Source organism: Haliotis asinina, chromosome 11 (assembly GCF_037392515.1).
Source record: "Haliotis asinina isolate JCU_RB_2024 chromosome 11, JCU_Hal_asi_v2, whole genome shotgun sequence".
NCBI classification, from domain to species: Eukaryota; Metazoa; Mollusca; class Gastropoda; order Lepetellida; family Haliotidae; genus Haliotis; species Haliotis asinina.
In genome coordinates this window covers 43,374,720-43,397,843 of record NC_090290.1, presented here as the reverse complement: position 1 = coordinate 43,397,843, position 23,124 = coordinate 43,374,720, and the positions used below count along the sequence as shown (strand labels likewise).

Sequence of the window (23,124 nt, the reverse complement as noted above, 5' to 3'; positions counted from 1 at the left end):
TAAATAATTTCTCAAATCACCTTCTCGGCTGATGCTCCTTAAACTCACCCCATCGTGAACTCCATGTAGAATTGTTGTTATTTAACCTGTATATAATTTTATTTTAGTGACTATTACAAGTTTAGGACCATCAAACGTTATTTAATTTATCATGCAGTTGAATTATAGTAAATATGTCCTGCAAAGTGAGTGCATGAGTTGAGTTTTACACCTCACTCAGCAATATTCCAGCTTATGGCTGCCATCGTGACCAGACAATGCAGTAATCAACAGCATGAGCATCGATCTGTGCTTTGAGGAAACAATAATATATTAACCAAGTCAGCAGGCCTGACCACCCTATCCCGTATCGCCTGATATGACAAGCTTGGGTTGCCAAGGACCAGTTTTAACCAGGATCTCACATGAGATGAAATCAATGAACTTACTGTATGTAATATCACTTTTTGACTGCAAGTTACTTCATGACGTCTGTTTTTGTGTCCAGAACTTTCTTGGTCTGACTGCTACCAAGGTAGCCAAGGTGAAGGCCAGTTCTCAGTACTGGCTGTCTGCATGAAGAACGGAGATGTTGTGTTATGGAAGATTCGCCTGCCCTGTGTACAACCGTAAGATTTCCAGTCTTCACATTTCAGTATCTTGTGAAAGATAAGAACAGATATGTCTGTTGCAGTTTTACCTGAATCGTTGTTCAATAGGACCATATTACAATAAATAGAATATAAAATCACATTTAAGCTAAACTGGCTTTTGTTGGGATTGGCTAAAAATGCCCGAAAAAAGGGCATGCCAGTTTAGAGGAATTTCCCTTTTCAAACTGAAAATGATTATCCATGTGCCATAAAATATGCCTGAACAGCATGTTGATTGTCAGCATGTTGATTGTCAGCATGTTGCTGTAACCTTTCTTCGCTTCTCAAACAAAGTATCTGTTGTCTAACAACTTGACAATTTGGTACATGTGCAAGCACTTTTTGAGTACTCAGTGGAATTTCATCAAAATCTTTTTATCAGCTGAATTTTCTTTTCGATATTTAAATCCAGTCAAGCCCGCCTAACTGGTCTAGCCATCTTGCCATGGTGAGCGACTGACACAACAATTAATTAATAATACAAGTGACAAGTGTAACTCTCCAATTTACATACTTAATCCTTTCTTAATCCTCTCTAAGTGAAAGCTCCATTTTGTTTCAGTGAAGACTGTAATGTTGTGAGAGTTCTCTCCCTTCACACAAGCATCCCCACGTCTGTGTCCTGGTGCCGGCAACTGGGACAGGACAAACGAGGTAATGGCTACCATGGTTACACTATACTCATTCAGGTAACAAGATAGAGAGATGTCACAGCATCACTAATTACTGCTGTTGTGATAAGTATTGTGAATCAATTCATTGTGACAATATCTCCCATGGGCAACAGAGATGCCATCCCTAAAGTGTTGCAAATAGTAGTTTCAATGTTCAAAATTAGTAGTTTGACCATAAAATTCGTAGTCAGCCAAATAAACAAAATCATGATGGATTCTGAGAAAAAGATGAATGATATTACAGTAATGTGGTTAAATTATTTCCACAGGAACTAAATGTGTCAAATCGCAAAGGTATTGAAATCAGCTTTGCTAAAATTACGTTTGTTACTTGCAATCATTCCAGTTCAAATATTGATGAATGGAAGGTACGTGAAGTCCGAAAGTGTATTTCATCGTTGAAAATATATGTTTTTGTCTATATATTTGTGTATATATATTTTAATGCATTTTTTCAAATTTCATAGGATTTCTAGTGGAACCGTATTGGCGTAGTTTGAAGTTAAAATTTGTAGCGACTATTATAAAATCATAGAGGTTGGCATCTCTGGGACAATAATAAAATAAATCAGGAATATGAATTTGTGTTTTAGCTGTTTTAGCTGTTGGTTACAACAGTGGAGTGATTCACCTAATGGACGTGACTGTCACTGGTGGGAAGGAGATGTCGGTCAGACCAGCATGCCTCTTCGGAGAGACAGATGATCTTCGAGTTTCTTGCATGTGCTGGAAGAAACTGAAAGTGAGTACTGAACTGGTACTCTCTAAAGAAGCATGATCAGTGGAATAGCCAAGTGGTTAAAGCGTTCACTCATTAAACCCAAGCCCCAGGTTTGGATCCCCGTTTTTGGTGTCTCCTGTCATGATATTGCTGGAATATTGCTTAAAGCAGTATAAAAAAGTATTCACTCACTCGGGAAACAAAACTGTGATTGTTACCTTCCTTTCGTTTGATATGATAATTAAATTTTCAGTCTTGTCTCTCTACTCACACAAAAGAGAGTAAATAATGTTAAAACTATGTGTTCTAAAACTAAATGAATTAGAGACCTTTGTTATGAATACTTGGGCACCAACATATTGCTAACAGTATTTTCTGTCAGTTAAGATTCACAGATGAATTCACATTCTCTGAAGACATTAATAAATGCTTCAATAGCTCAAGATGTTCTTTTAAGTAGATGAAAATTTTGAAAATTTGAAGCCTTCCCAGAAGGTGAGGGTCACTGGAATGTAGTGCCATAACAAAATGTCAAGCTATTGATGAATTGCCATTGTTAAGTCTCCAGTAGCAATTTATTGATGGTAGAAGTGGAAAACTGTCGTTGCATCAACTGAATTTGTGACTATCAATAGTTAAGTATTTGACTTCCGTTGATAAATGCCCAGCTCACAATACAGGAAGTATGAGATACGTTCACTTTGATTTTAGAGTTCTCCATCTCTGTTACCTCTTAAGCAAACATGCCTGAAATAGCAATTTGTTTATGTTTTAACTGTTTACTTGATCTGGATTCAAGTTTCTTGCCAGTTATTAAATGAGACTGAAACTGATCCAACTTGTTTTTATTAAAGACCACTTTCATATAGCTGGAGTATTGCTGCGTGTGGCGTAAAACTAGACTCACTCACTCACTCACTTATTTTGCAGGATGGCTTTCTGCTAATATCAAGCAAGGAACAATACTTACTGACTCATAGCGTTAAAGTAGACAACAAACTGACTTTCTCCCAGAAGGCCACAGCAACAGGAAGTCACTGGATGGCAGGCACTGGTAGGTTGCACATATAGTAGAAGCTGTCTAAACCGTCACTCATCAGGACTGAAGAAATGTTCAGTTTAGACAACATGCCGGATTGTAGAGCTAATGATAAATGTACAAGTCACAAATGGGAGATTTTATGCTGGTGTTGACAGCTTGCTGGAATGGACAGATGCCGGTTTTGACAGCTTCCATTATATATCAACCACTTAACTTTCCTTGTCCCATGCAGCAAAACAATTTTAGCATGAAGATTATTGGAGCTATAATAAATAACCACCCAAAAAAAGATGAACACAGCTGTGTATATAACTCAGAGGCCAAACAGTTATCTGTAGTACTGGTTGAGCTAGCGTGAATATTAATTTTCTGTTGTGATTGCAGTTGGAGGGAATTTGTCAATGTTGGCTGTTTTGTAGGTTTATCCAGTCATGACAGTATCACAGTCCTCGGCTCTGCAGACGGAGTAGTACAGAAGGTCATTGTCACTGAGATGAGGAACAAAAGTGCAGGTAGGCTGCTTTAGTGCAACGTAACACTGTATGACGTATGATCCAGAGACGGGATAGGTGCTCAGTTCGGTATGACTGTCTCTGTGTGTAAGCAGTGAATGAAATAAAGCCTCTCTGACCACATGGTTGGCTTACATTTACAGCTAGTCAGTCTGATGGACAGGAAAAATATGAATGTTCCATTCATCTGGGTAAATTCATTGTATCTGGTCTGATTACATCTATTTTGGACTGGTAACAATTTGAAGTTACCAGCCCTGTCTGGCTGGTGTTTTGTCTTATTTCATACACTGGTGTAAGTAGGTGCCTAGTACTCCATCTAGTGTGTGATATTTTTGTTGGTTCTGTGGTCCCTGGCTAGTTAAAATTCATCAGGGCCATTAAATGATAAGTTATAGAGGCTGAAAAATATAATGGACAATAGGCATCCACCCAACTGTCAGGAAGGGTGAAAATGGAGAGATGGTTCTCCTCTGTATAGCCTCAGTGTCAGAAGACTGAAGAGTTCCCAAGTGGTGGACTGAACAGTATCAGAATCCAAACAGATGGCTGACCAACCACCTATCCACTGGATTCAAGCAATAACATATGCGTTAGGATAAGGAGAAATGTGTAATGTCCATGATAAAATAAATATTTTAATACTTATCCTGACTCCTGGTCTAAGACACACCCAATTTTCCCAATTTTCCCAATTTTCCCCACTCACCACTATTTTGCTTGGCGCTAAAATAGCAAGAGTAACAGGCAGCCTGTGGTCAGATTGGATGCTGGCACAGGAAGGGGAGAGGCCCATTTTGGGTGAGCTATTGTTAATGTGTTCATTAGGGAACAATAGGAATGGTTTCCACTGTACCTTGAAAGAAAAGGGAGGTAAGCAAGAAAGTATGAATCAGTGTAAGTATGAGATATAAATTTCATCATACCATCAATATTCATAAATTTCAAAATACCATCAATTGCATGGTATTATCTCAGTGGACTGGTACTATGAAATGCTTATTAGACAAGACTAGTTCAAGCAGCTGTGCTATAGCTCAGTTATGGAGCCCACTGGTTAAAGTGTTTGCTTGTCAAGCTGAATCTGTGGGTTTAGTACCATGTGTGAAATTTTCTGATGCTATATTTGGGATTACACTTGCTCAGTAAAGTACTGATGACGAATTTTATGACTTTCTTAATGACATTGTGTATTAATATCTGGTTTTGATGTTGAAAGCAATTCATTCTCACTATAATTACAGAAATTGTGATTGACACCAGCTTGCTGCCATTTCCTAAAGACGACAAGTACTCGTGGAGCTGCCACGGCACATCCTTGTCTCCAAATGGCTCATTTTGTGCAGCAGTCTTCACGTGAGTCATCAGGTCTTGCTCCCAGCCACAAGGTCATGTTGTATTTCTTTACCGTGAATCGTGTGATGTTTTATCATGAAATAAAGAAACAAGTACTAAGCATGGCAGACAATGTAAAACCTGAAGAGTCATTTCTTTTCGCATCTTGTCATGTCACTCCAGACCACACACCATCGTATCACATGTCATGTCATGTCATGTCATGTCATGTCATGTCATGTCATGTCATGTCATATCTCGTCTCGTCTCATATCATATCATATCATATCATATCCCATATCTTCTTGACATATCATGTCCATGTCATGTCATATCACCCTTTCTTGTCGTGAGGGGCAATTTACAGAATCAGATAGTCATACCCACTGACTTGGCTGACAGATGTCATCGTGTCCCAGTCACTAACGATGTCATATCATGTCATATATCTTAAAAGTAAACTTACCTACAAAACAAGGTTTCTTGAGGAACCCCAATTACTGATTTCAAGGATCCCAAATGGTGTCATCTACTGAACTGTTAGATTTTGTATTTCTGTCAAGATTGATATATCTTTGTCAATAAATAAAACACTGACAGAAGTAGCCAGTAGCCAGTAGTCACAGAGATCTAATCATTACACTCATCCAATCATGTGCCATTTTACATATCTCTGGTGAGTCAACAACAGAAATTCTGCCATGGTCATAAAGTACCCTAATTCTTTTTGTTGTGATTTCAGACCATCATCTAGATTCTGCCACTTAGAAATGAGAGAACCAGTGAAGGTGAGCTGAGTCTGCAACTGTTAGAGGACCGTCCCAAGGCCATTGTCAGATAATGAACAGACGTGGTAGCTAGTGCAGTGCACTGAGTTTATTAACTGACAGGGTTGTACAGTGCAGTCAAATTAGACACATATTCAGTTTCAGGAAAACTGATTTTCTATATTGGTAGGGGTAACCCAGTGGTTGAAGTGTCATATGTCATACTGAAGACCAGGGTTCGATTCCTCACACTGGTACAATGTGTGAAGCCCATTTTTGGTGTACCATGATTTGCTGGAATATTGCTAAAGGGGGCATAGACTTATCGTGTTCTCTCTCTCTCTCTCTCTCTCTCTCTCTCTCTCCCCCTCTGTCTTCTCTCTCCTCCCTGTCTGTCCTCTGTCCCTTTCTCTCCTCTCTCCCTCTCTCTCTCTCTCTGTGCCCTCTCCCTCTCCTACCTCTCTCTGTCCTCTCTTCCTCCCTTTCTATCCTCCCCCTCCTTTCTCTGTCCTCTCTCTCTCTCCTCCCTCTCCTCTCTCTCTATCCCTTTCTCTTCTCCCTCTCCCTCTCTCCTCCCTCTCTCTGTTTGAAGGGGTGATTTAGTGGATTGGGTGGTCAGGCTCAGTTGTTGCAGCATCATAGTGTTTATGGAAGGTTTCTGATAATACCAGTCACTGGATTGTCAGGTTCTGATCTTATTGTTGGAATATTGATGGGTTTAGTTGTAAACAGCCATAGCTCCATCATGCCTTTCACATGTGCAGACATTGAGGCTTTATTCAATTACTTTCTTCCTTCAGCTTCAAGTCATTCATGTGGAAGAGAAGGAAGTCATCCATGAATATGCAGGTATGGTGTCGATATGCCTCATCGCTCAACTACTCCCACAATGCAATTCTAAGTGCAGCCCTGATGATTCCCAGGATTGCACCAGCAAGCACCACACACCAGATATTTGTTTCCTTCATCGGTGGCCCTTATTTAGGACAGTCGTGAGGGAAATGATAGTATAATGGATATAGCATTCAGTTGTCATGCCAAAGACACATGTACTTTTCCTCTTGGGATTAAATATGTGAAGTAGAGCTCTTTTGTGTTGTCCCTCATGATTTTGCTGAAATTAAGACAAGGAGGTAAACAATACTCCATAGTCACCTGGACTGATCCAACTTGGGCACTTTTCAACACAGGTACGTGAGGCAGACTTGCCAAACTGACGTGGGTAGCTATTACTGCTGTAGTTCGAGTTAATTTCTTTACTTTCATGACAGTCATGGTGATTGTAGCTGTTAAAGTCATGTTTTGGTCATATTTCACTCAGAAAACCAAGTGTAACTAGTACTAATTATAAGCCATGTAACGCAAAAGTTTAACCGAATGAGCGTTTTATGTGAAAACTGAAAATCTAGTTCATTGTTTTGGTTCTATGAATTTACTTAGTCAGACCATCAGTTAAACATGAAAGTAGGAGGCTTTTTTTGAGGATCTGGGTAGTGAAAATTATTTACCTGGCCAGAAGTATTTTGGTAATTTGTCCCAGCCCTTGGTCCCAGTCGCAATGTTTATTATGTTGCAGGGTCCCTGTGTAAGGCTGGAGACGTGTTTGAAGCCTATAGACAGAGCATATGTTGTGAGGTCGACCCTTTGGACCTCCTAAAGGAACATCGCCTCAACATCACGGATCTCAACACTCAGCCCTTGAAGGCACTCAAGATCTACAGGTGAGAGGGATTCTCAAGACTTAAGGAACAAATCCCAGTGCGTTTATTATGTTTTGATAAATTAGGCTAGCCCAAGACTTCTAAATGTTCCCTAGCTGATGATTGGTTCATTTCTTCCCTTGTTGTTTACCCTCATTTATTTCTTTGTTATTAACCCTCATTTTTGGGGTGACAGAAAAAACATCAAGTTACTGTCAGATGATTAGTCCTTTCAAATATGTGGGGGCTGTGGGGATATGTCATCTTCTGGTGACTCTTAGTTTTTTGTTGTTTACCCTCATTTCTTTCTTTATTGTTTAACGCCATACTGAGCAGTATTCTAGCTGTATGGAGGTGGTCTGTAAAAACCAGTTTCTGTACCAGACAATCCTGTCACCAACAGCATGAATATCTATGCAGTTGGGATACGATGACATGTGTCAACCAAGTCAGCAAGTCATAGTCCCGTTAGTCGTATCTTATGACAATCATGGGTTGCTTGAGACAATATCTGGCCCAGTTCATCTGAAGTCATGAAGAGAGTCGACCATGACAAGTAGCATGACATGCAGTATTTGAAGGTTAATATTTGTCTGATTTTTTTATGACTTAGTAGCTCTCCATGATTGAAGTTCATGACAAATTGGTGAGGCAGGACTAGCTGCAAACTGAGAATAAGCAAACTAAGCTGAACATTAGTCCTACAGACTAGTCTTCCAAGTGCTTTTTAAGGACTGAGTATAGCTAACTGTCCACTGTTTGTTTCAATGGAAACGTCTTCAATAAATTTACAAAACATTTCAGAAACAATGAGCAGTATGGATGCATGGCTTTGTTTCCTTCCTGTGGTCATATGCCATCGTGGAAGGTAGAATGATGTATCCTGGCGTAATGGGTTTTCGATCGGATAGAGATAAAATATTTTGTGAACGAAAAATATATACAATCTTTTGATGAAGATGAAGTTTATTTCATAAACTGTTATATTTACATACATGTCACACATTTTCTATCATTAATCCGTCACTGCTGTCGAAGCAATCTCAAAGTTTCACTGGACATGACGTCATATATTTTTAACTTACCTTACCATAGGTCTTATGCATATTACCTCAAGCTTCGCTAGTAGAGATCAGACAGACGTTGATTCGCCATTCCCTGAATGGCTACCTCGTATAATCTACGGATGTAGTCACGGAAGTGACGTGATCTCCCTACTCGCGGGAAAGCGAGCCATCCCAAAATTCACTTTTACTTCTAGCGTTCGTCTGATCAGACGTGTTTGTTTCGCTCGGAGTTTTCTATTGTGTTGAATAAAGTTGTCGTTCAACAGGTAGGTATGTCTTGTTTCCCTAGGTGTGTGGTTAGTTAAATTGAATTTAACTTCACTTACCTTGCTACCTCGTGTTGTAAATGTTTCTTTTTTTTTCTCACTTCGATGTGGGTTTTCCTGCGTTGTTTGTGAGGTGTCATGGCGGCCTTGGAGGTTCTTTATTCCGTCAGGAATACTTCCTCCATCTGTTCTGCTATTTTGTATGGTATTTCCTCCCGATTTTTGCCGTTTTTCATGTGTTTTTTGTCCCACGTGGCATGTTTCACAGGTAGCCATGTTGGTTGCTAGCCGTCGCTGTCGCGAGCTTACAGGCGTACCCACTTTAGGTTGGGGGTGCGCTTTTGCTGCATTTTTTATGTAGGGGTGTTTTTCGTTTCTACCTCTAGCGTTATTGTTTTATTTCACGCTTCGGGTATGTTTTTATCTGTTGCAGTTAACTGTGTATGACTCGGCAGTTTTGTACTGTCTGCAAGGGGCAGAAGTCAGCCAAGGATCCCCACCCCTGGTGTCCGGATTGTGCATCGCAGACCTGTTCCCTTGACAGCCGCTGTCAGCATTGTACTAGTCTTTCAGTGGCGGATTTCAAGACCTTTTTAGCTGTCCGTAGAAAGAGGTTTACTCAGCGGAAGAGGAGAATGTCTTCCCCAGCTTCTTCTTTAGGTTCTTTACAGGACGACCCGGAGCTGCCTACCTTTACAGCACCAACGCCGACGTCTGGTTTGGAGCGCTCATCTACGACGCCGGTTCGATCGTCTCCGGAGCCACTTCGCTCGGACGCCTTTGTTGACTTATCCTGTCCGGACGCCTTAGCGCACCCAGAAGTTCAGAGGCTATTACGGTCTCTCCTGACGCCCAGCACTTCTACTAGAGAGCCAGCGCCGACCTCAGCTACTGTGCCAGCGCCCATGTCAGCGCCTGCCTTGATTCCCGAACTAATTTCAACGTCAACGCCTACGCCTATGCCAGCACCGACACCTACGTCAGCGCCTATGCCCACGTCAGCGTCTACAGCCTTGATGGGGACACCTTCACTGGTTCCAATACCAGCACCTATACCTACGCCAGCGCTTGTTCAGACGCCGGCTCCTGTGCCTCCGCCAGCGCCTTACTGGATCCCCAGGATCTCTCACACGCTATCTAGAGAAGAGGTGCTACAACGTCAGCTAGACGAGGAGCGCGCTCGGCGCTTAGAAGCTGAGCGCTCGAGACGCAGATCATGGTCCAGATCTCCGAGGAATCGGCGCTCCCGTTCTCCTCACCGTAGTCGGCGCCGGCGCTCGCGCTCATGCTCACGCTCTCCTAGACGACGGCGCTTCCGTTCGCGATCCAGATCTCCTCGGCGCTCTTCCAGAACCCGGCGTTCACGTTCACCAGAGGCCTCGCGAGTTTCACTGAAGGATTCTTCTACTCGGACGCCTTCTACCTCTTCCACCCAGCGGCGGGAATCGACTTCAGTCTCTTGGGAAGATTTGGAGGAGCAACACTTCTGCCCTGACTATGAAGAAGAGGCAGGTGTAGGCGAGGATGATGGCACCTATCTACCACTATCGGCAGTGTTTGAGTGGATTGCTGACAGGCTACCTGACTGTCCTTCTCCGTCAGTCGATCCTAATAATCCGGCGTCCATCCGTTTGTCCCCGGAACTACTAATTCCACCTCATCCTATGGTGGCGGAGGCAGTGTCTCTCCTGGACGAGGATTTTGCCAAGCTGTCTCTGAATCCTACGATCAAGGCGTCTAAGTCAAGGAAGTCGGATTACAAGATCCACAGCCTAGACTTCACAGATAATGGTGCAGCCCAGGACGACTCACTCAAGCGCTTGTCAAGTTCTTCACTCTCAGCTTATAAAGTGCAGGACTCCAAATTAGCAGCTATTGACACGGAACTCAAGCGTATGCTTAAACCCATTTCGGCGTTAGCCTCAGCTACTTCAGCGGCTGCAGCAGACCTATCAGAAGACAACGCCTCCAGGGTGGATCATCTCACGACGATCTTCCAGTGGCAGGGCAAAGTTCTTCATGACTTACTCGGTCACTTACGTGCAGCGTTGGCTATGACAACTTCGGTTCGCCGCTCCGGCTTCCTGGATACATGTAATTGGCAGGAGGAATTTAAGCGCCAATTACTTCGGGCTCCCTTCACTTCCAAGTTTCTGTTCGCCGACAAGATTCCAGATATTTACAAGTCGCACGCGGAATTACACGCTTTTCACACGCATCACGCTTCTGGTTACCAGGTTTCTTCATCTAAGGGGAGTGGACTTCGATCCATACATAGACGACTGCCTTCTCAACCACGGCAGTCCTCTACTGCTACGCAAACAGTTGGACTTCTCCACCCGCCTGCTGCATCAACTGGGTTGGATGGTCAACACCAACAAGTCACATCTGGAACCAACTCAAGAACTGACCTTCATCGGGGGATTATTTTTAACAAAAGACAATCTTGTCAGGGTCCCTCCAGATCGATGGCTAAAGATTCTGGCGTTTGTGGATCGAGGTCTCTCTCAACCCATGACCCTCAGAGAGTGGCAGTCTCTGTTGGGTCTTTTGACATCGGTGCAGGATCTTACTCTCAGAGGGCGCCTTATGCTACGGCCCTTACAGAGGTTTCTGTCACCATTCATCCAGATGAACGACCTCAAGTCACGGGTTCTTCTACCTCCACATCTACATCAGTATCTCCGGTGGTGGATGGTAGAATCGAATGTCTGCGTCGGCGTCTGTTTGGAAGACTCCAGTCACGACCACGAGTTGTTCGTGGATGCGTCTCTACTAGGGTGGGGCGCCCATCTGGCGGGCCGAACGACCTCAGGGCTGTGGTCCGACGCCGAAAGGTTGTGGCACATCAACAACCTGGAATTGCAAGCCGTCATTCTAGCAGTTCGCCGCTGGCTACCGATTTTGTCCAACACCAAGCTCCTGGTGGCGTCGGACAACTCCACAGTCGTCTGGGTTATCCGGAATCAGGGCACAACCAGGTCCAAGCAACTTCTAGACCAGATGTTCGTGTTAGCAGATCTGCTAGACAGCAACAGGATCACAATCAGGGTTCGACACATACCCGGCTGCAAGAACATTCTGGCAGACGCGTTGTCGCGCCCAGGCAGACCTTCACCGACGGAATGGATGCTTCATCCAGACGTGTTTCGTCAGATTTGCCTTCGCCACGGGAGACCCTTGGTGGACCTCTTCGCCACCAGCTTCAACCATCAGCTACCAACTTACGTGTCTCCCGTACCGGATCCACAGGCTTGGGCAGTCGACGCTCTATCTCTGTCGTGGGAGGGTCTAGACGCGTACGCTTTTCCACCACCCGTTCTTCTCCCAGAAGTGATTGGCAAGATCAAGCAGACACAGAACCTGAGACTGCTTTTGGTCGCGCCCTGGTGGCCAGCCAGACCGTGGTTCCCCGATCTGCGATGCCTCGTCAGCGGAGATCCGGTTCAGCTTCCAGATTGGCCACACCTCCTTCGTCATCCGCACAGCCAACAACTCCATCCAGATCCGCTGAGATTCCATCTGCACGGCTGGACCATTTACAGAAGGCATTAAGGGCGAAAGGCTATTCCTTGCATGTGGCGAATGCCATAACCCGAGCTCATCGGACATCCACCAGATCCCTCTATGATGACAAGTGGCGCTCATTTGAAAGCTTTTGTGCTCAGAGATCACAGGATCCCATGACAGCTTCCCCACAGTTCGTGGCGAATTTTTTGATGTTTCTACGTAATTCCAAGCATCTCAAAGGGAGTACGTTGGGTACCTACTTGTCAGCGTTGAACTCCGTCTTGGCGGTCAAGACGGATCGTCAGATTTCTAAAGTTCCAGAACTGGTTGCCCTGCTGAAGGCGTTCAAGTTGGAGGACCAGAAGGTCAAGTTCCGCCCTCCAGCTTGGGATCTGAATGTTGTTTTGCAACACTTGAGAGGCTCCCCATATGAGCCCCTAGAGGATGCTTCCTTCGAGCTGTTGTCCAGGAAGACGGTCTTCTTACTTGCCCTAGCTACGGCAGCTAGAGTTAGTGAGATTCATGCCCTGGATGTCACACAAGTGCGTTTTGAACAAGCTAGGCATGGTCGAGTCCACTTGGGATTGCTGTGGGACTTCATTGCCAAGAATCAGCTTCCCGGGCAACCAGATAGACGGTTCTCCATCCCGCCTTTATCGACCATCCTCGGACGACATGATACGGAGGAGGAGTTCCTGTGTCCAGTCAGGGCCCTTAGATATTACATCCAGAGGTCTGCCTTGAAGAGACATTCCCGAAAGAGACTGTTTATCCCTTTTTCTTCATCGTGCAAGGGGGAAGTTAATAGAAACACTATTGCTCTGTGGCTTCGTGCGACTATCCTGGCGGCGTACGATGCCAAGAAACTCCCCCATCCGACGGCGAACAACCCCCATGAAATTAGAGCCCTGGCGTCCACTATGGCCCTCCACAGGAACTGTATGGTGCCACGGATTATGGAGGGTTGTTTTTGGAAGTCGTCCACCGTTTTTGCCTCACACTACCTGAGGGACTTGGCTGTCGAGGACATGGAGGGGCTTCAGTCTTTTGGCCCGTTGGTGGTTGCACAGCAACTCACCCAGCCTTCCGCCCATTAGGTAATTGTGTTGTTCTTACCTTTGGTCTTAAGATTAACCTCACCCTCTGGGTGCGTCGGTTTCTCTTTGGAGTTCCCTTGGGTTATCCTTTGTCCTGTTTCCAGGTTTGCCCTGTGACGTTGGCATTGGTCTCCCGGGTCTCCTGTGCATGTGCTTGGTCTGCTGAAGATGTGAAGGTCCTCCGGAGTCCACGCCACCGTCCTCTCTGTCGAAGCCATATGCATAAGACCTATGGTAAGGTAAGTTAAAAATTTATTAAAATCTAAATATTTTAGATATTTAAATACTTACCTTACCATAGGGCGGTGACTCCCTCCCAACGCTGGATGCTCCTCCCCACTTTGGACTCATCGGACCTTTCTTTCCTGCTGCCAGTAAAAGTGAATTTTGGGATGGCTCGCTTTCCCGCGAGTAGGGAGATCACGTCACTTCCGTGACTACATCCGTAGATTATACGAGGTAGCCATTCAGGGAATGGCGAATCAACGTCTGTCTGATCTCTACTAGCGAAGCTTGAGGTAATATGCATAAGACCTATGGTAAGGTAAGTATTTAAATATCTAAAATATTTAGATTTTAATAAGTTTTTTATCCTTTTGTTGGCTGAATATTTTTAGCAATGTTATGATAGTACGGCATGCCCATTGTATCAAAAACTCACACTGTGCTGTCAAACATTTCAAACTGCAGAGATAATAAAGAATTTGCCTTTCTAAATTGCTCTTAAACAGTGTTAAGTGTAGCCGGGAACAAAACACCTGCTGCAGTAGATTTCCCGTGTCATTTATCGTGGTGAGGACCATATGAGATGTAACACCCTATCATTCCCCGTCCAGCTACTATACAGGCTTATCCTCGTTATCTAGAGCCTCATAATTACACTGTCAGTAACTGGCCTTCTTTGCATTGATAGCCTCCTATAAAGAAAATAATGTAAATGCCACCAGTGTCTGTTTGGAAATGAATTTTGCAATTCGTTGCCGATTTTACGTAATCTATTGTCCGATTTTGGCGTGCCATAAAACTAAATCAATCAGCGTGGTCACATGACCAGTAACGTGATCTTGTAAGGTAGTATGTAAACTAGGCAGGCGGAACATTGATGGCAGTTTTGGAGTAATGACTTAGCATATTTATGCTTTTGTTCATGTTTCAGTTATTGCATTATTGATTCCCGAGTTAAAATTAATCTTTCGTTGAGTTTTTACTGTTGTTGACGCGTGAGACCTTGATTCATTGTATGTTTGTGTCCACCAATAGCGGGTATCGTGTTGTTGGCATGCATACTGCTGCTCATGGACTTTCCGTCATTGTCACGCTATAAATGGGAATTGTAATGACCGATCACGATACCAAGTACATTGGTGATGGATGAGCAGTGATGTTACCATAATGATTTGGTTTCAGATTTTTGTTTCTGGTCTTGGAAAACCTGCTGAGAAACTCTGTTGATGAGGAAGAAGAGGTGTGTATTTTTCTGAGTTGTCCTGCATCGTGATCTAATGTCTTGTATCCTATCTCATGTCCTCTATCATACTCCTACATGTCCTATATCACACCCTATCATCCTGTATCACACCCAATCGACCTGTATCACACTCTATCATCCTGTATCACACCCTTTTGTCGCCTGTTGCACCCTATCATCCTGAATCTCACCCTATTGTCTTGTATCACGCCTTATAATCCTATATCACATCCTATTGTCCTGTTTCACAGACTATCATCCTGTATTTCACCCTATTGTCTTGTATCACGCCTGATCATCCTGTATCACACCCTATCATCCTGTATCACACCCTATCATCCTGTATCACACCCTATCAACCTGTATCTCATCCTATTGTCCTGTATCACACCTTGTCATCCTGTATCACACCCTATCAACCTGTATCACACCTTATCATCCTGTATCACATCCTATTGTCAAGCATCACACCCTATCATCCTGTATCACACCCTATCAACCTGTATCACTCCCTATCATCCTGCATGAAACCTTTCAAGCTGTATCACACCCTATCATCCTGTATCACACCCTATTGTCTTGTATTACCTTAATTCCTATCTGTTTGTTTTTCAGGGTTTTGAGCCAATTTCAAAGGACATTGAAAAGTTCACCAATGAAGTTCATGGTCGCTTAATTAAACAACGATTTGAAGACGTCAACAAAAGCAATAGAAAACTCTCACATCTTGGTATGTTGAATAAATATTTGAAAATGATGATGTCCAGATACACGGAAAAAGAAACTTTTTCCAGAAGATATTTATGATACAATATTGCATACATGTGGACATTACTGGACACGAAATCCTGCATCATTATGCATACAAATTGCCATTACCATTACCAAGAAGATACGTGTTTACAACTGAAACCTGCTATCTGATAGTTTTATAACAACTCAAGTGCTGCCCGTAATCATTTGACTTAACCTAATGATTCACAGTTTTCTAGTAAAGATTTGTTTTTAATATGCTCTTCAAAAAAGTAGGGAATAATGAACTTTCAATTTGGATAGGAAGTGTAAACGTTAACAAATGTTTCAAGGACAAACATCTTATAAACGCACCACCATTTCCCTCTATTACCTCCCCTAAACACAACGCATGATATGCACGTGCACAATGCAGTAGCCCCATACACGTGCCCCATCCTTGATTTTGATATTTTTTAAAGAAGGTCAAGAAGTCACTTAGAACATTAATTTTGACACTCATCTTGCATCACACATTTGATAGTGTTTGTTTCTAGTCGCTTGTTTTAAAGTGAAAATCGTATACATGCAAATTACATGTCATACACCCATCATCTTTCAAAAGCGATTGTATTCCAAATAACTATGGTTGTAAGGAAGTGCAAATGGTGATGCACTCTCAAAACATTCAATCAACATTGATTGACTCCCATAAATCTCCTAAATATTTTTAATTGTAAATAATAAGAAATGAAGATCCCCCACTTTTTTTGAAGCGTATATATACACCTATGTTCATGTGTAATATTATGTGACTTTTGGTTGAATGTTGTGTTCAGTGTTTGTCATTTCTCTGGACTCCTTATGTAGCTTGAAAGCCTGTTTCACTTTTTACATGAGACCCCTAGTCTCTAAGTCCCAGAATCCTTAAAATATATCCACTGGTACCATGCCAAATGACCTCACGTGAATGCATGATGTCCACCAACAGCTGTACAGTGAGAGTCTGAGACACCTGATACCCAGACCCCCAAATAGCGGGAAACCTCACCTTTTGCATTGTAAACGACTGTCTATAACTGATATTGATTCACTTATCTGATCTTCTTCCTCTCATAGTGTGAAGTGAAGTGTTAGTGTCCCACATGTTTTGATATGAGACAAGGTCTGCTAAAAAAATCCAGATTAACGACCAATCAGCAGGGTATACCCAGGGTATAGGGTAGACAGTGATTAGTAAGCCTGTCTGACACTGAGTGAATTGCAATTGTCAAATCAAAATGGCCATGCTGTTCTGGAAGTGATTTTAACTCAGAAGTGTAGGCTTGCTACCGTTTCAGCAATGAAGCCTGGGTGATAAAAATCCAGATATCTGGATATTCTGTTATCCAGACAATATACGCAAAAACAAATTTGTCCAGATATCCCAGGTTTCTGTGTATAGAGTTGAGTTCTGTTGGGTACTAGTATTCTGTTCTTACTGAGGGTGATACCTGTACTATATCATCTTTGGGCCATATAAGAGCTTCTTAATAGTATATAAACTGAATATTTTGGGACTTCTTTTGCTTTTTTTGAACATATCTCATTATGTCACTTCAGAGCAAAGAATCTTAACCCACATGTGCCAGTGGCTGGAACAAAGTTCTAACGAGACTTTACATAAGTGTGGAGAGTCAGACGTCGTTGTCAGAGTCATGGGCCGTGTGATGGACATCCCGCCTTCCACCTGCACAATCTGTGAACAGAATATCCTTTCCAAACCAGCTTGTCAAGTGAGTCGAGGTCACCTGCCTCCTGTAAGAACTGAGTGACACGAGTCCAGAACTCCCATTGAGGATGAAAGCAGTCACAATTATGGTTGGGTTTTGCCGAAATTGTGTCATAGTGCAATATATTGTACTATGCATTGGCGTATTGCAGTACATTGGGAAAGTGTAGTTCAATGGAATTACAGATTTGTTACTTTTGAAACAGTTACACTGGCCACTGGAAGGACACTGATGTGATTGTAGAAGAGATCAATGGAAAAAAGTACAGATACCAATCTAATTTTGTTATTTATATGGTTTAAATGTCACACAAATGCAGTTATATGACCAATAAACATTATTAATGTATAATATAAACGAAATACATTTTCATGAAAATTACCAATATGGTCACAGAAATTACCGATCATATCGGGTGAACAAGTTAGCAAAAAGTGCATCGCAATATATCATATTGTGGAGTGCAATATGCAGGTTAACTGGTATTATCACCCACAATGCTCTTCTCCACCAGGACATGGATTTAAATAGTGAGAATAGTTCCCAATGCTTGTCTCCCTTGGGAACAGTGAGACTATTTACCAACTCACTATGCTTGCCTCCTTTGGACATGGTGAGGTTAGTCCTTAGCACCCCATGCTTGACTCCCATGGAAATGGTGAGATTAGTCCCCTGCACTACATGCTTACCTCCCTAGGGAATGTGAGACTAGTATCCAGCGCAATATGTTTACCTCCCTTGGGCATGGTGTGACTGGTTCCTAGTTCCCCATGCTTGCCTACCTTGGGAATGGTGTGACTGGTTCCTAGTTCCCCATGCTTGCCTCCCTAGGGCATGGTGTGACTGGTTCTAGTTCCCCATGCTTGCCTCCCCTGGGAATGGTGCAACTAAGGTTACACCACACCAAATGTTTTCCCATAGACTTCTGTAGTAACCTTATATTTTTTTTAAAAAAACATACAGGCTATCAACAGCCATTCCATGTACATAAGGGTACAGTCTGGCCTTTAAGCTATAAAAAACACAGATTCTGTCCAGCTTGTCCAGCGATTTTTCCAAGCACAGGAGGCAGAACACATCAACCCTCCATTCCGCGCCAAATGTCACCTACTTGAAAATATCGGTGCACACATAAGCCTAAGTCAGGGTGATAAAAATGACAGCACTAAATGCTTAAAATTGTGGTCAGTTTTAATTACTGGATGGATGTGCTATTAAAAAACATTAACATCTTGAACTGTTTCATCCAATCACAGCTATCACAGGCCTCTGTCCATTTGAGTTGTTTCCATATGGTCCTCGTTCGGGGAGCATGTGATTCTGATTTAGTATAGTGGAACCACTAGTCCCCAGCACAGTATACTTACCTTCCTCGGGAATGATGTGAATAGTTCCACTTTCCCTATGCTTGCCTCCCCTGAATGGTGAGAATAGTCAGTGTTGTTTGTGGAAAGTAATTGATAGTCATGCATCAGCTGCTGTTCATAGTTGCCTCCCTTGGTTGCACAGATCATGTGTTTCAGCATGTCGCCACCTTGTCTTATATACATATGCACTCATCAGTTATCCTTAACATAAGCAGGTCTCCAGATGGATCACTCAAGCTGTAAATGTGTCAATGGGCATACATTTGGTAAGTATTTGGTTGTCATAGTTTGTCTGTCCATTGTTAACTTGACGTTTTCAAATGTGCTTTGTAGAAATGATTCCACCTACTGGCAAACAAGGATAAGCTTAGCACCGACCTGACAATTGACCGGTATTAGCGTGGCTGAGTGTTGCTCACTAGTGATTGCCATTGTGAAGGAAGGGGCAACAGATGTGATCATATGAGAGTGTTATGAGCAAGGCATGTGCAGCTACGAGCAGAATCAATTTCATCATCATGCACTGCACGTGCACTAGCCTACATCTGCTCTCCCTTTCACAAACCAAATGTGTTTGCTCATTGCCGTGCATGGCTTACTTCTCGGAAACGTGTTCTCTGTACAGGTCCAATGTATCCTTATTTACCAGTTTGTCTAAAATTGCTCACAGAGTTCTCTTTAGATTTTAACATATTTGTTATGCCTTGATAATTCAGAAGCGTACAGAACCCTGTGGGTATATGTTGTTTTGTTTTTTTAAATTGTCGAATTCAAAGGTACCATGCTAACTATCTTTAATTCATAGTAAGCGAGTGAGTGTGGTACAATAATGCTGCTTTTAGCAATATTCTGCCATTAACACGACAGAGGAGAACACATTGTTAGTCCCCATCACAATATGCTTATCTACCTTGAGAATGATGTGAGGAATCGAGCGTAGGATTTTGTAAAGACAGGCAAGTGCATTAACCCCAAGTCACACTACCAAACACCCATTATAATTGCTTCCTTTCGTTAACCTACTGATAAAATGGAGCTATCTTCTTTTATAATCAACTGGTCAAGGTCATATTACAACTGAGGAATGATGGTAGTGAAAATATGCTGAACAGCAAAAGAAATGCAACTCCCTTTTTGGTGAAGTGGAAGACATAAACTTGAACACCTACTTTTATGATATTTCATTTTTTTCAAAACTTACTTTCTTTTGCTGTTCAGTATACAAAGACATTGTTACGAAAAATGGTAATATTTATTTTTTTTTAACTCAGACAACTGTCAAGGTCTCTATGTCCATGACAGATTAACTTTAAAAATATGATGAATTGATCTATTCAGTAGGAAGATATGATTGGTCCATAGATTCAACATTCATGACAGTTTATTATATCTCCAGGGGCGTGCTGTTTGACATTGCTGCCATGTGACCAGACCCCATACAGGAAGTGCCAGACATGTGGCGCCCTCTCCCTACAAATGGAGCAACTGAAAGGTCCGGGGTAGAATATGCCTTCAGCAACCTATGCTTGCCATAAAAGGCAACAAATGGGATAGGGTGGTCAGACTCACTGACTTGTTTGACACATGTTATCATATAGATGACACCAGTATAATGATGCACAGACTGGTCTGACTGGTCCAGACTCGATTATTTACAGACCGCCGCCTTATAGCTGGAATATGGCTGAGTGTGGCACACACTTACAAAAAGTACAAGGATTTCTTCACATTTGATTATGTGATAGTTGATGTTATGAAATCAGGATGCTTGTCCTCCTCGACCATACTTCTCTCATTGGTGAATACTGGCCGTTGTTCAAAGATCATATTTACACCCATCCTCGATAATCTCCAGGGTATGCGTTCTGACAAATCTCCACTAGTACACTGGATGCATCTACAGCTCGGCCGATAATTGTATTACCTCCCTTTTCTGGCTCCACCGTCTCACAGTAGCCAATCAGATAAGCCATTACAACCTAGCTTGCCATTGTCAGTAAAGATGATTGCTCGGTGTGCAAATCAGATTTATAGAAAGAATCATGCAGACAAACTGACAGGTCTGAAACGTCAAAATTCATGCAGGAACTCCTACCTCTTAGCATTACTGTTTGCTAAAGAAGTGGTTGTCAGACATGACAGAAACCTTGTAATTGGTACCTACAACTTTCCAGCATTCACACTTGGTTTGATATAAAGCCAGCAAAGGGAGGTAGTGCAGTCATCAGGCTGAGCCATCAATGCATCCAGAGTACTAGCAGAGTTTTATCTTAACAAAGAGAAGCATATGCTTGCTTGCATATTTAGTATTACTTCCATGTCTCTGCTGACACCATAGAATGTCCAGGTTAGAATATGTCTTCAGCAATCCAATTTGCCTGTAAGATTCAATATTATCTGGATCAGGTGATCGGGCGAGTTGACTTGGTTGACACATGTCATCGTATCCCAATCAGTGGCGAGTAGATCAATGCTCATGCTATTGATCAGTGGATTATCTGGTCCAGTCGCGAATATTTAGAACGCTGCCATGTAGCTGGAACATTGCTGATTGCAGCGTTATACAACAAACCAGCCAGTCACTGCTGACATTTAATAATAATACCCTCCTGACAAAGTATTTTTAGAAAACAATGTTATAACCTCATTTTTTACATAAAAATGTAAATTGTAATCACAACATTGTGGAGAGTCTGGTCAGACATGAAGATTTATAGGCTGCTGTAACAGACTGTTATATTGCTAACCAAAGTAAACTGAATCTGGGTAATCATTGTACATATGTGTTCTTGCAGACATTTCCTGGTTGACCGCAGATCTGACCCGTTGTGCGCTGTGTGAGGGACAGCTGCTCTGAGTTGTCAACCAGTGTGAAACTGCTGGAGCTGTCACAACAGCCAACGGTGGAACTCTCTAACCAGGACAGTCAATGATGTGACTATCTGGAATTGTCCAACCAGGACTGTCAATGATATGACTATGTGGAATTGTCCAGCCACGACAGTCAACGATATGACAGCTTGAAATTGACTGAACACTCATTGACTGTCAGTCACTATGGCCATCTGGATTGGCAGGGACTGTCAGTCATTAGCCATCTCAACCACTCTAGTCTTGACAGGTGAGGACATGACAATCTGGAACACCCCAGCCAGGATACTCAATGACCTAACAACTGAAACTGCCTTTGCTGGACTTTTGGGCAGTGTGTAACTATCTGGAACTCTCTAGTCCATACCATCAATGGCATAACCATCTGAAACTACCTGTTAAGCACTGTGTGACCTCAGTCTGGACTAACACAGACTGACAATCTCTCCATGACTATCTACAACAGTCTGGACCATCAATGACAAGACTGTCTGGAACTGACAGTTGATCATTGAAGAACCATCTAAAACTCTCTAGTCTGGACCATCAATGACAGGACTATCTGGAGTTGACTGTTGATCATTGCAGGACCATCTGAACACTCTAGGGTGGACAATCGCCCACTACATCACTCCCTCTTGGTATCCAACTACCAAAGTGTCCATCATCCACACATTACTATGGGATCAGCTCTGAAAGGCCGTTTGGGCTTACCAGGTCACCACTGTATGATACTTGTGAATGGAAAAAAGAAGGCAATAATTGTGGTTGACTTCTTGTGGTTATTCGCCTGGTTCAGGTCATTTGTGAAGTGCCAGGATATGGCTAGAATGTAGCTGCCTGTGATATTATACAATGAACATTCACCCTTAAAATATGGGTTTGATGTTCAGTGATTTTCAAGTGTATCCATTTGAGATGGACAGGTGATGAAACTGCCATGTCAGTCTGTACTTAGCTGCCCTTTGAAGGGTTCTGGAGTCAAATAGACAACCAATGCATCATGCTTGTAATTAGTCATCATTTGTGGGGACTATTGCTTATTTTACAGATAAGCCCATCAAGTAAATTTGGCTCAAAAACTTTATCATGTGTTTCTGTCCCTTTATTGTTGATGTAATAGAGTGAGTGAGTAGATTTACCCTGCTTTTAGCTATGTTCCACCAAATTCACATTGTACTGTGTAGGGGCAGAAACCTAGTCTTCAGCACAACAAGCCAACAGCTTAACCACTAGACTACCACACTGTTGGTGTTGATGTAATAGCTATCTTCGGGAACATAAACAAATAGGGACTTAGAAAATAATGCTAAAGCATGGACCTTGTGTTTTTTTTTCTTCTTTTAGGGAAGCAATCAGTTGCTGCTAAAAGCAACGTTGCGAAAGTGCCCTTATTCAGGTCATGGGATATGGCTTACAGAAAGGTCTTGGATGATTGGCCATGGAGCAGCTTATAGTTCTTGTCTTCATTCCATGAGGCAGACAGAACAGGTGGGACTCCTTAGGAGACTAACTTTGTTATGCCTCTGTTGACCCAGCTGTGAATGGGCTCCAAGTGGGTCGTATCCACCACAGGAGCTTACATTTAATT

The 23,124-nt window shown here is 42.6% G+C and overlaps 1 protein-coding gene across 1 annotated transcript in view; it reads left to right on the top strand.

The window, feature by feature from the left end:
* Positions 1–22,771, top strand: part of LOC137256279 (general transcription factor 3C polypeptide 4-like) — a 28,931-nt gene extending 6,160 nt beyond the window's left edge. Inside the window, exons 6-20 of the mRNA XM_067794019.1 lie at positions 488–608; positions 1,195–1,286; positions 1,900–2,048; positions 2,958–3,081; positions 3,489–3,581; positions 4,826–4,937; positions 5,659–5,704; positions 6,484–6,532; positions 7,260–7,404; positions 14,731–14,788; positions 15,407–15,521; positions 17,126–17,272; positions 18,878–18,928; positions 20,059–20,154; positions 21,458–22,771. Of these exons, the coding sequence (XP_067650120.1) occupies positions 488–608; positions 1,195–1,286; positions 1,900–2,048; positions 2,958–3,081; positions 3,489–3,581; positions 4,826–4,937; positions 5,659–5,704; positions 6,484–6,532; positions 7,260–7,404; positions 14,731–14,788; positions 15,407–15,521; positions 17,126–17,272; positions 18,878–18,928; positions 20,059–20,154; positions 21,458–21,519 (1,460 nt within the window). The 3' untranslated portion in view covers positions 21,520–22,771. The remainder of the gene's footprint in view (positions 1–487; positions 609–1,194; positions 1,287–1,899; positions 2,049–2,957; positions 3,082–3,488; positions 3,582–4,825; positions 4,938–5,658; positions 5,705–6,483; positions 6,533–7,259; positions 7,405–14,730; positions 14,789–15,406; positions 15,522–17,125; positions 17,273–18,877; positions 18,929–20,058; positions 20,155–21,457) is intronic.
* Positions 22,772–23,124: the final 353 nt, after the last annotated feature.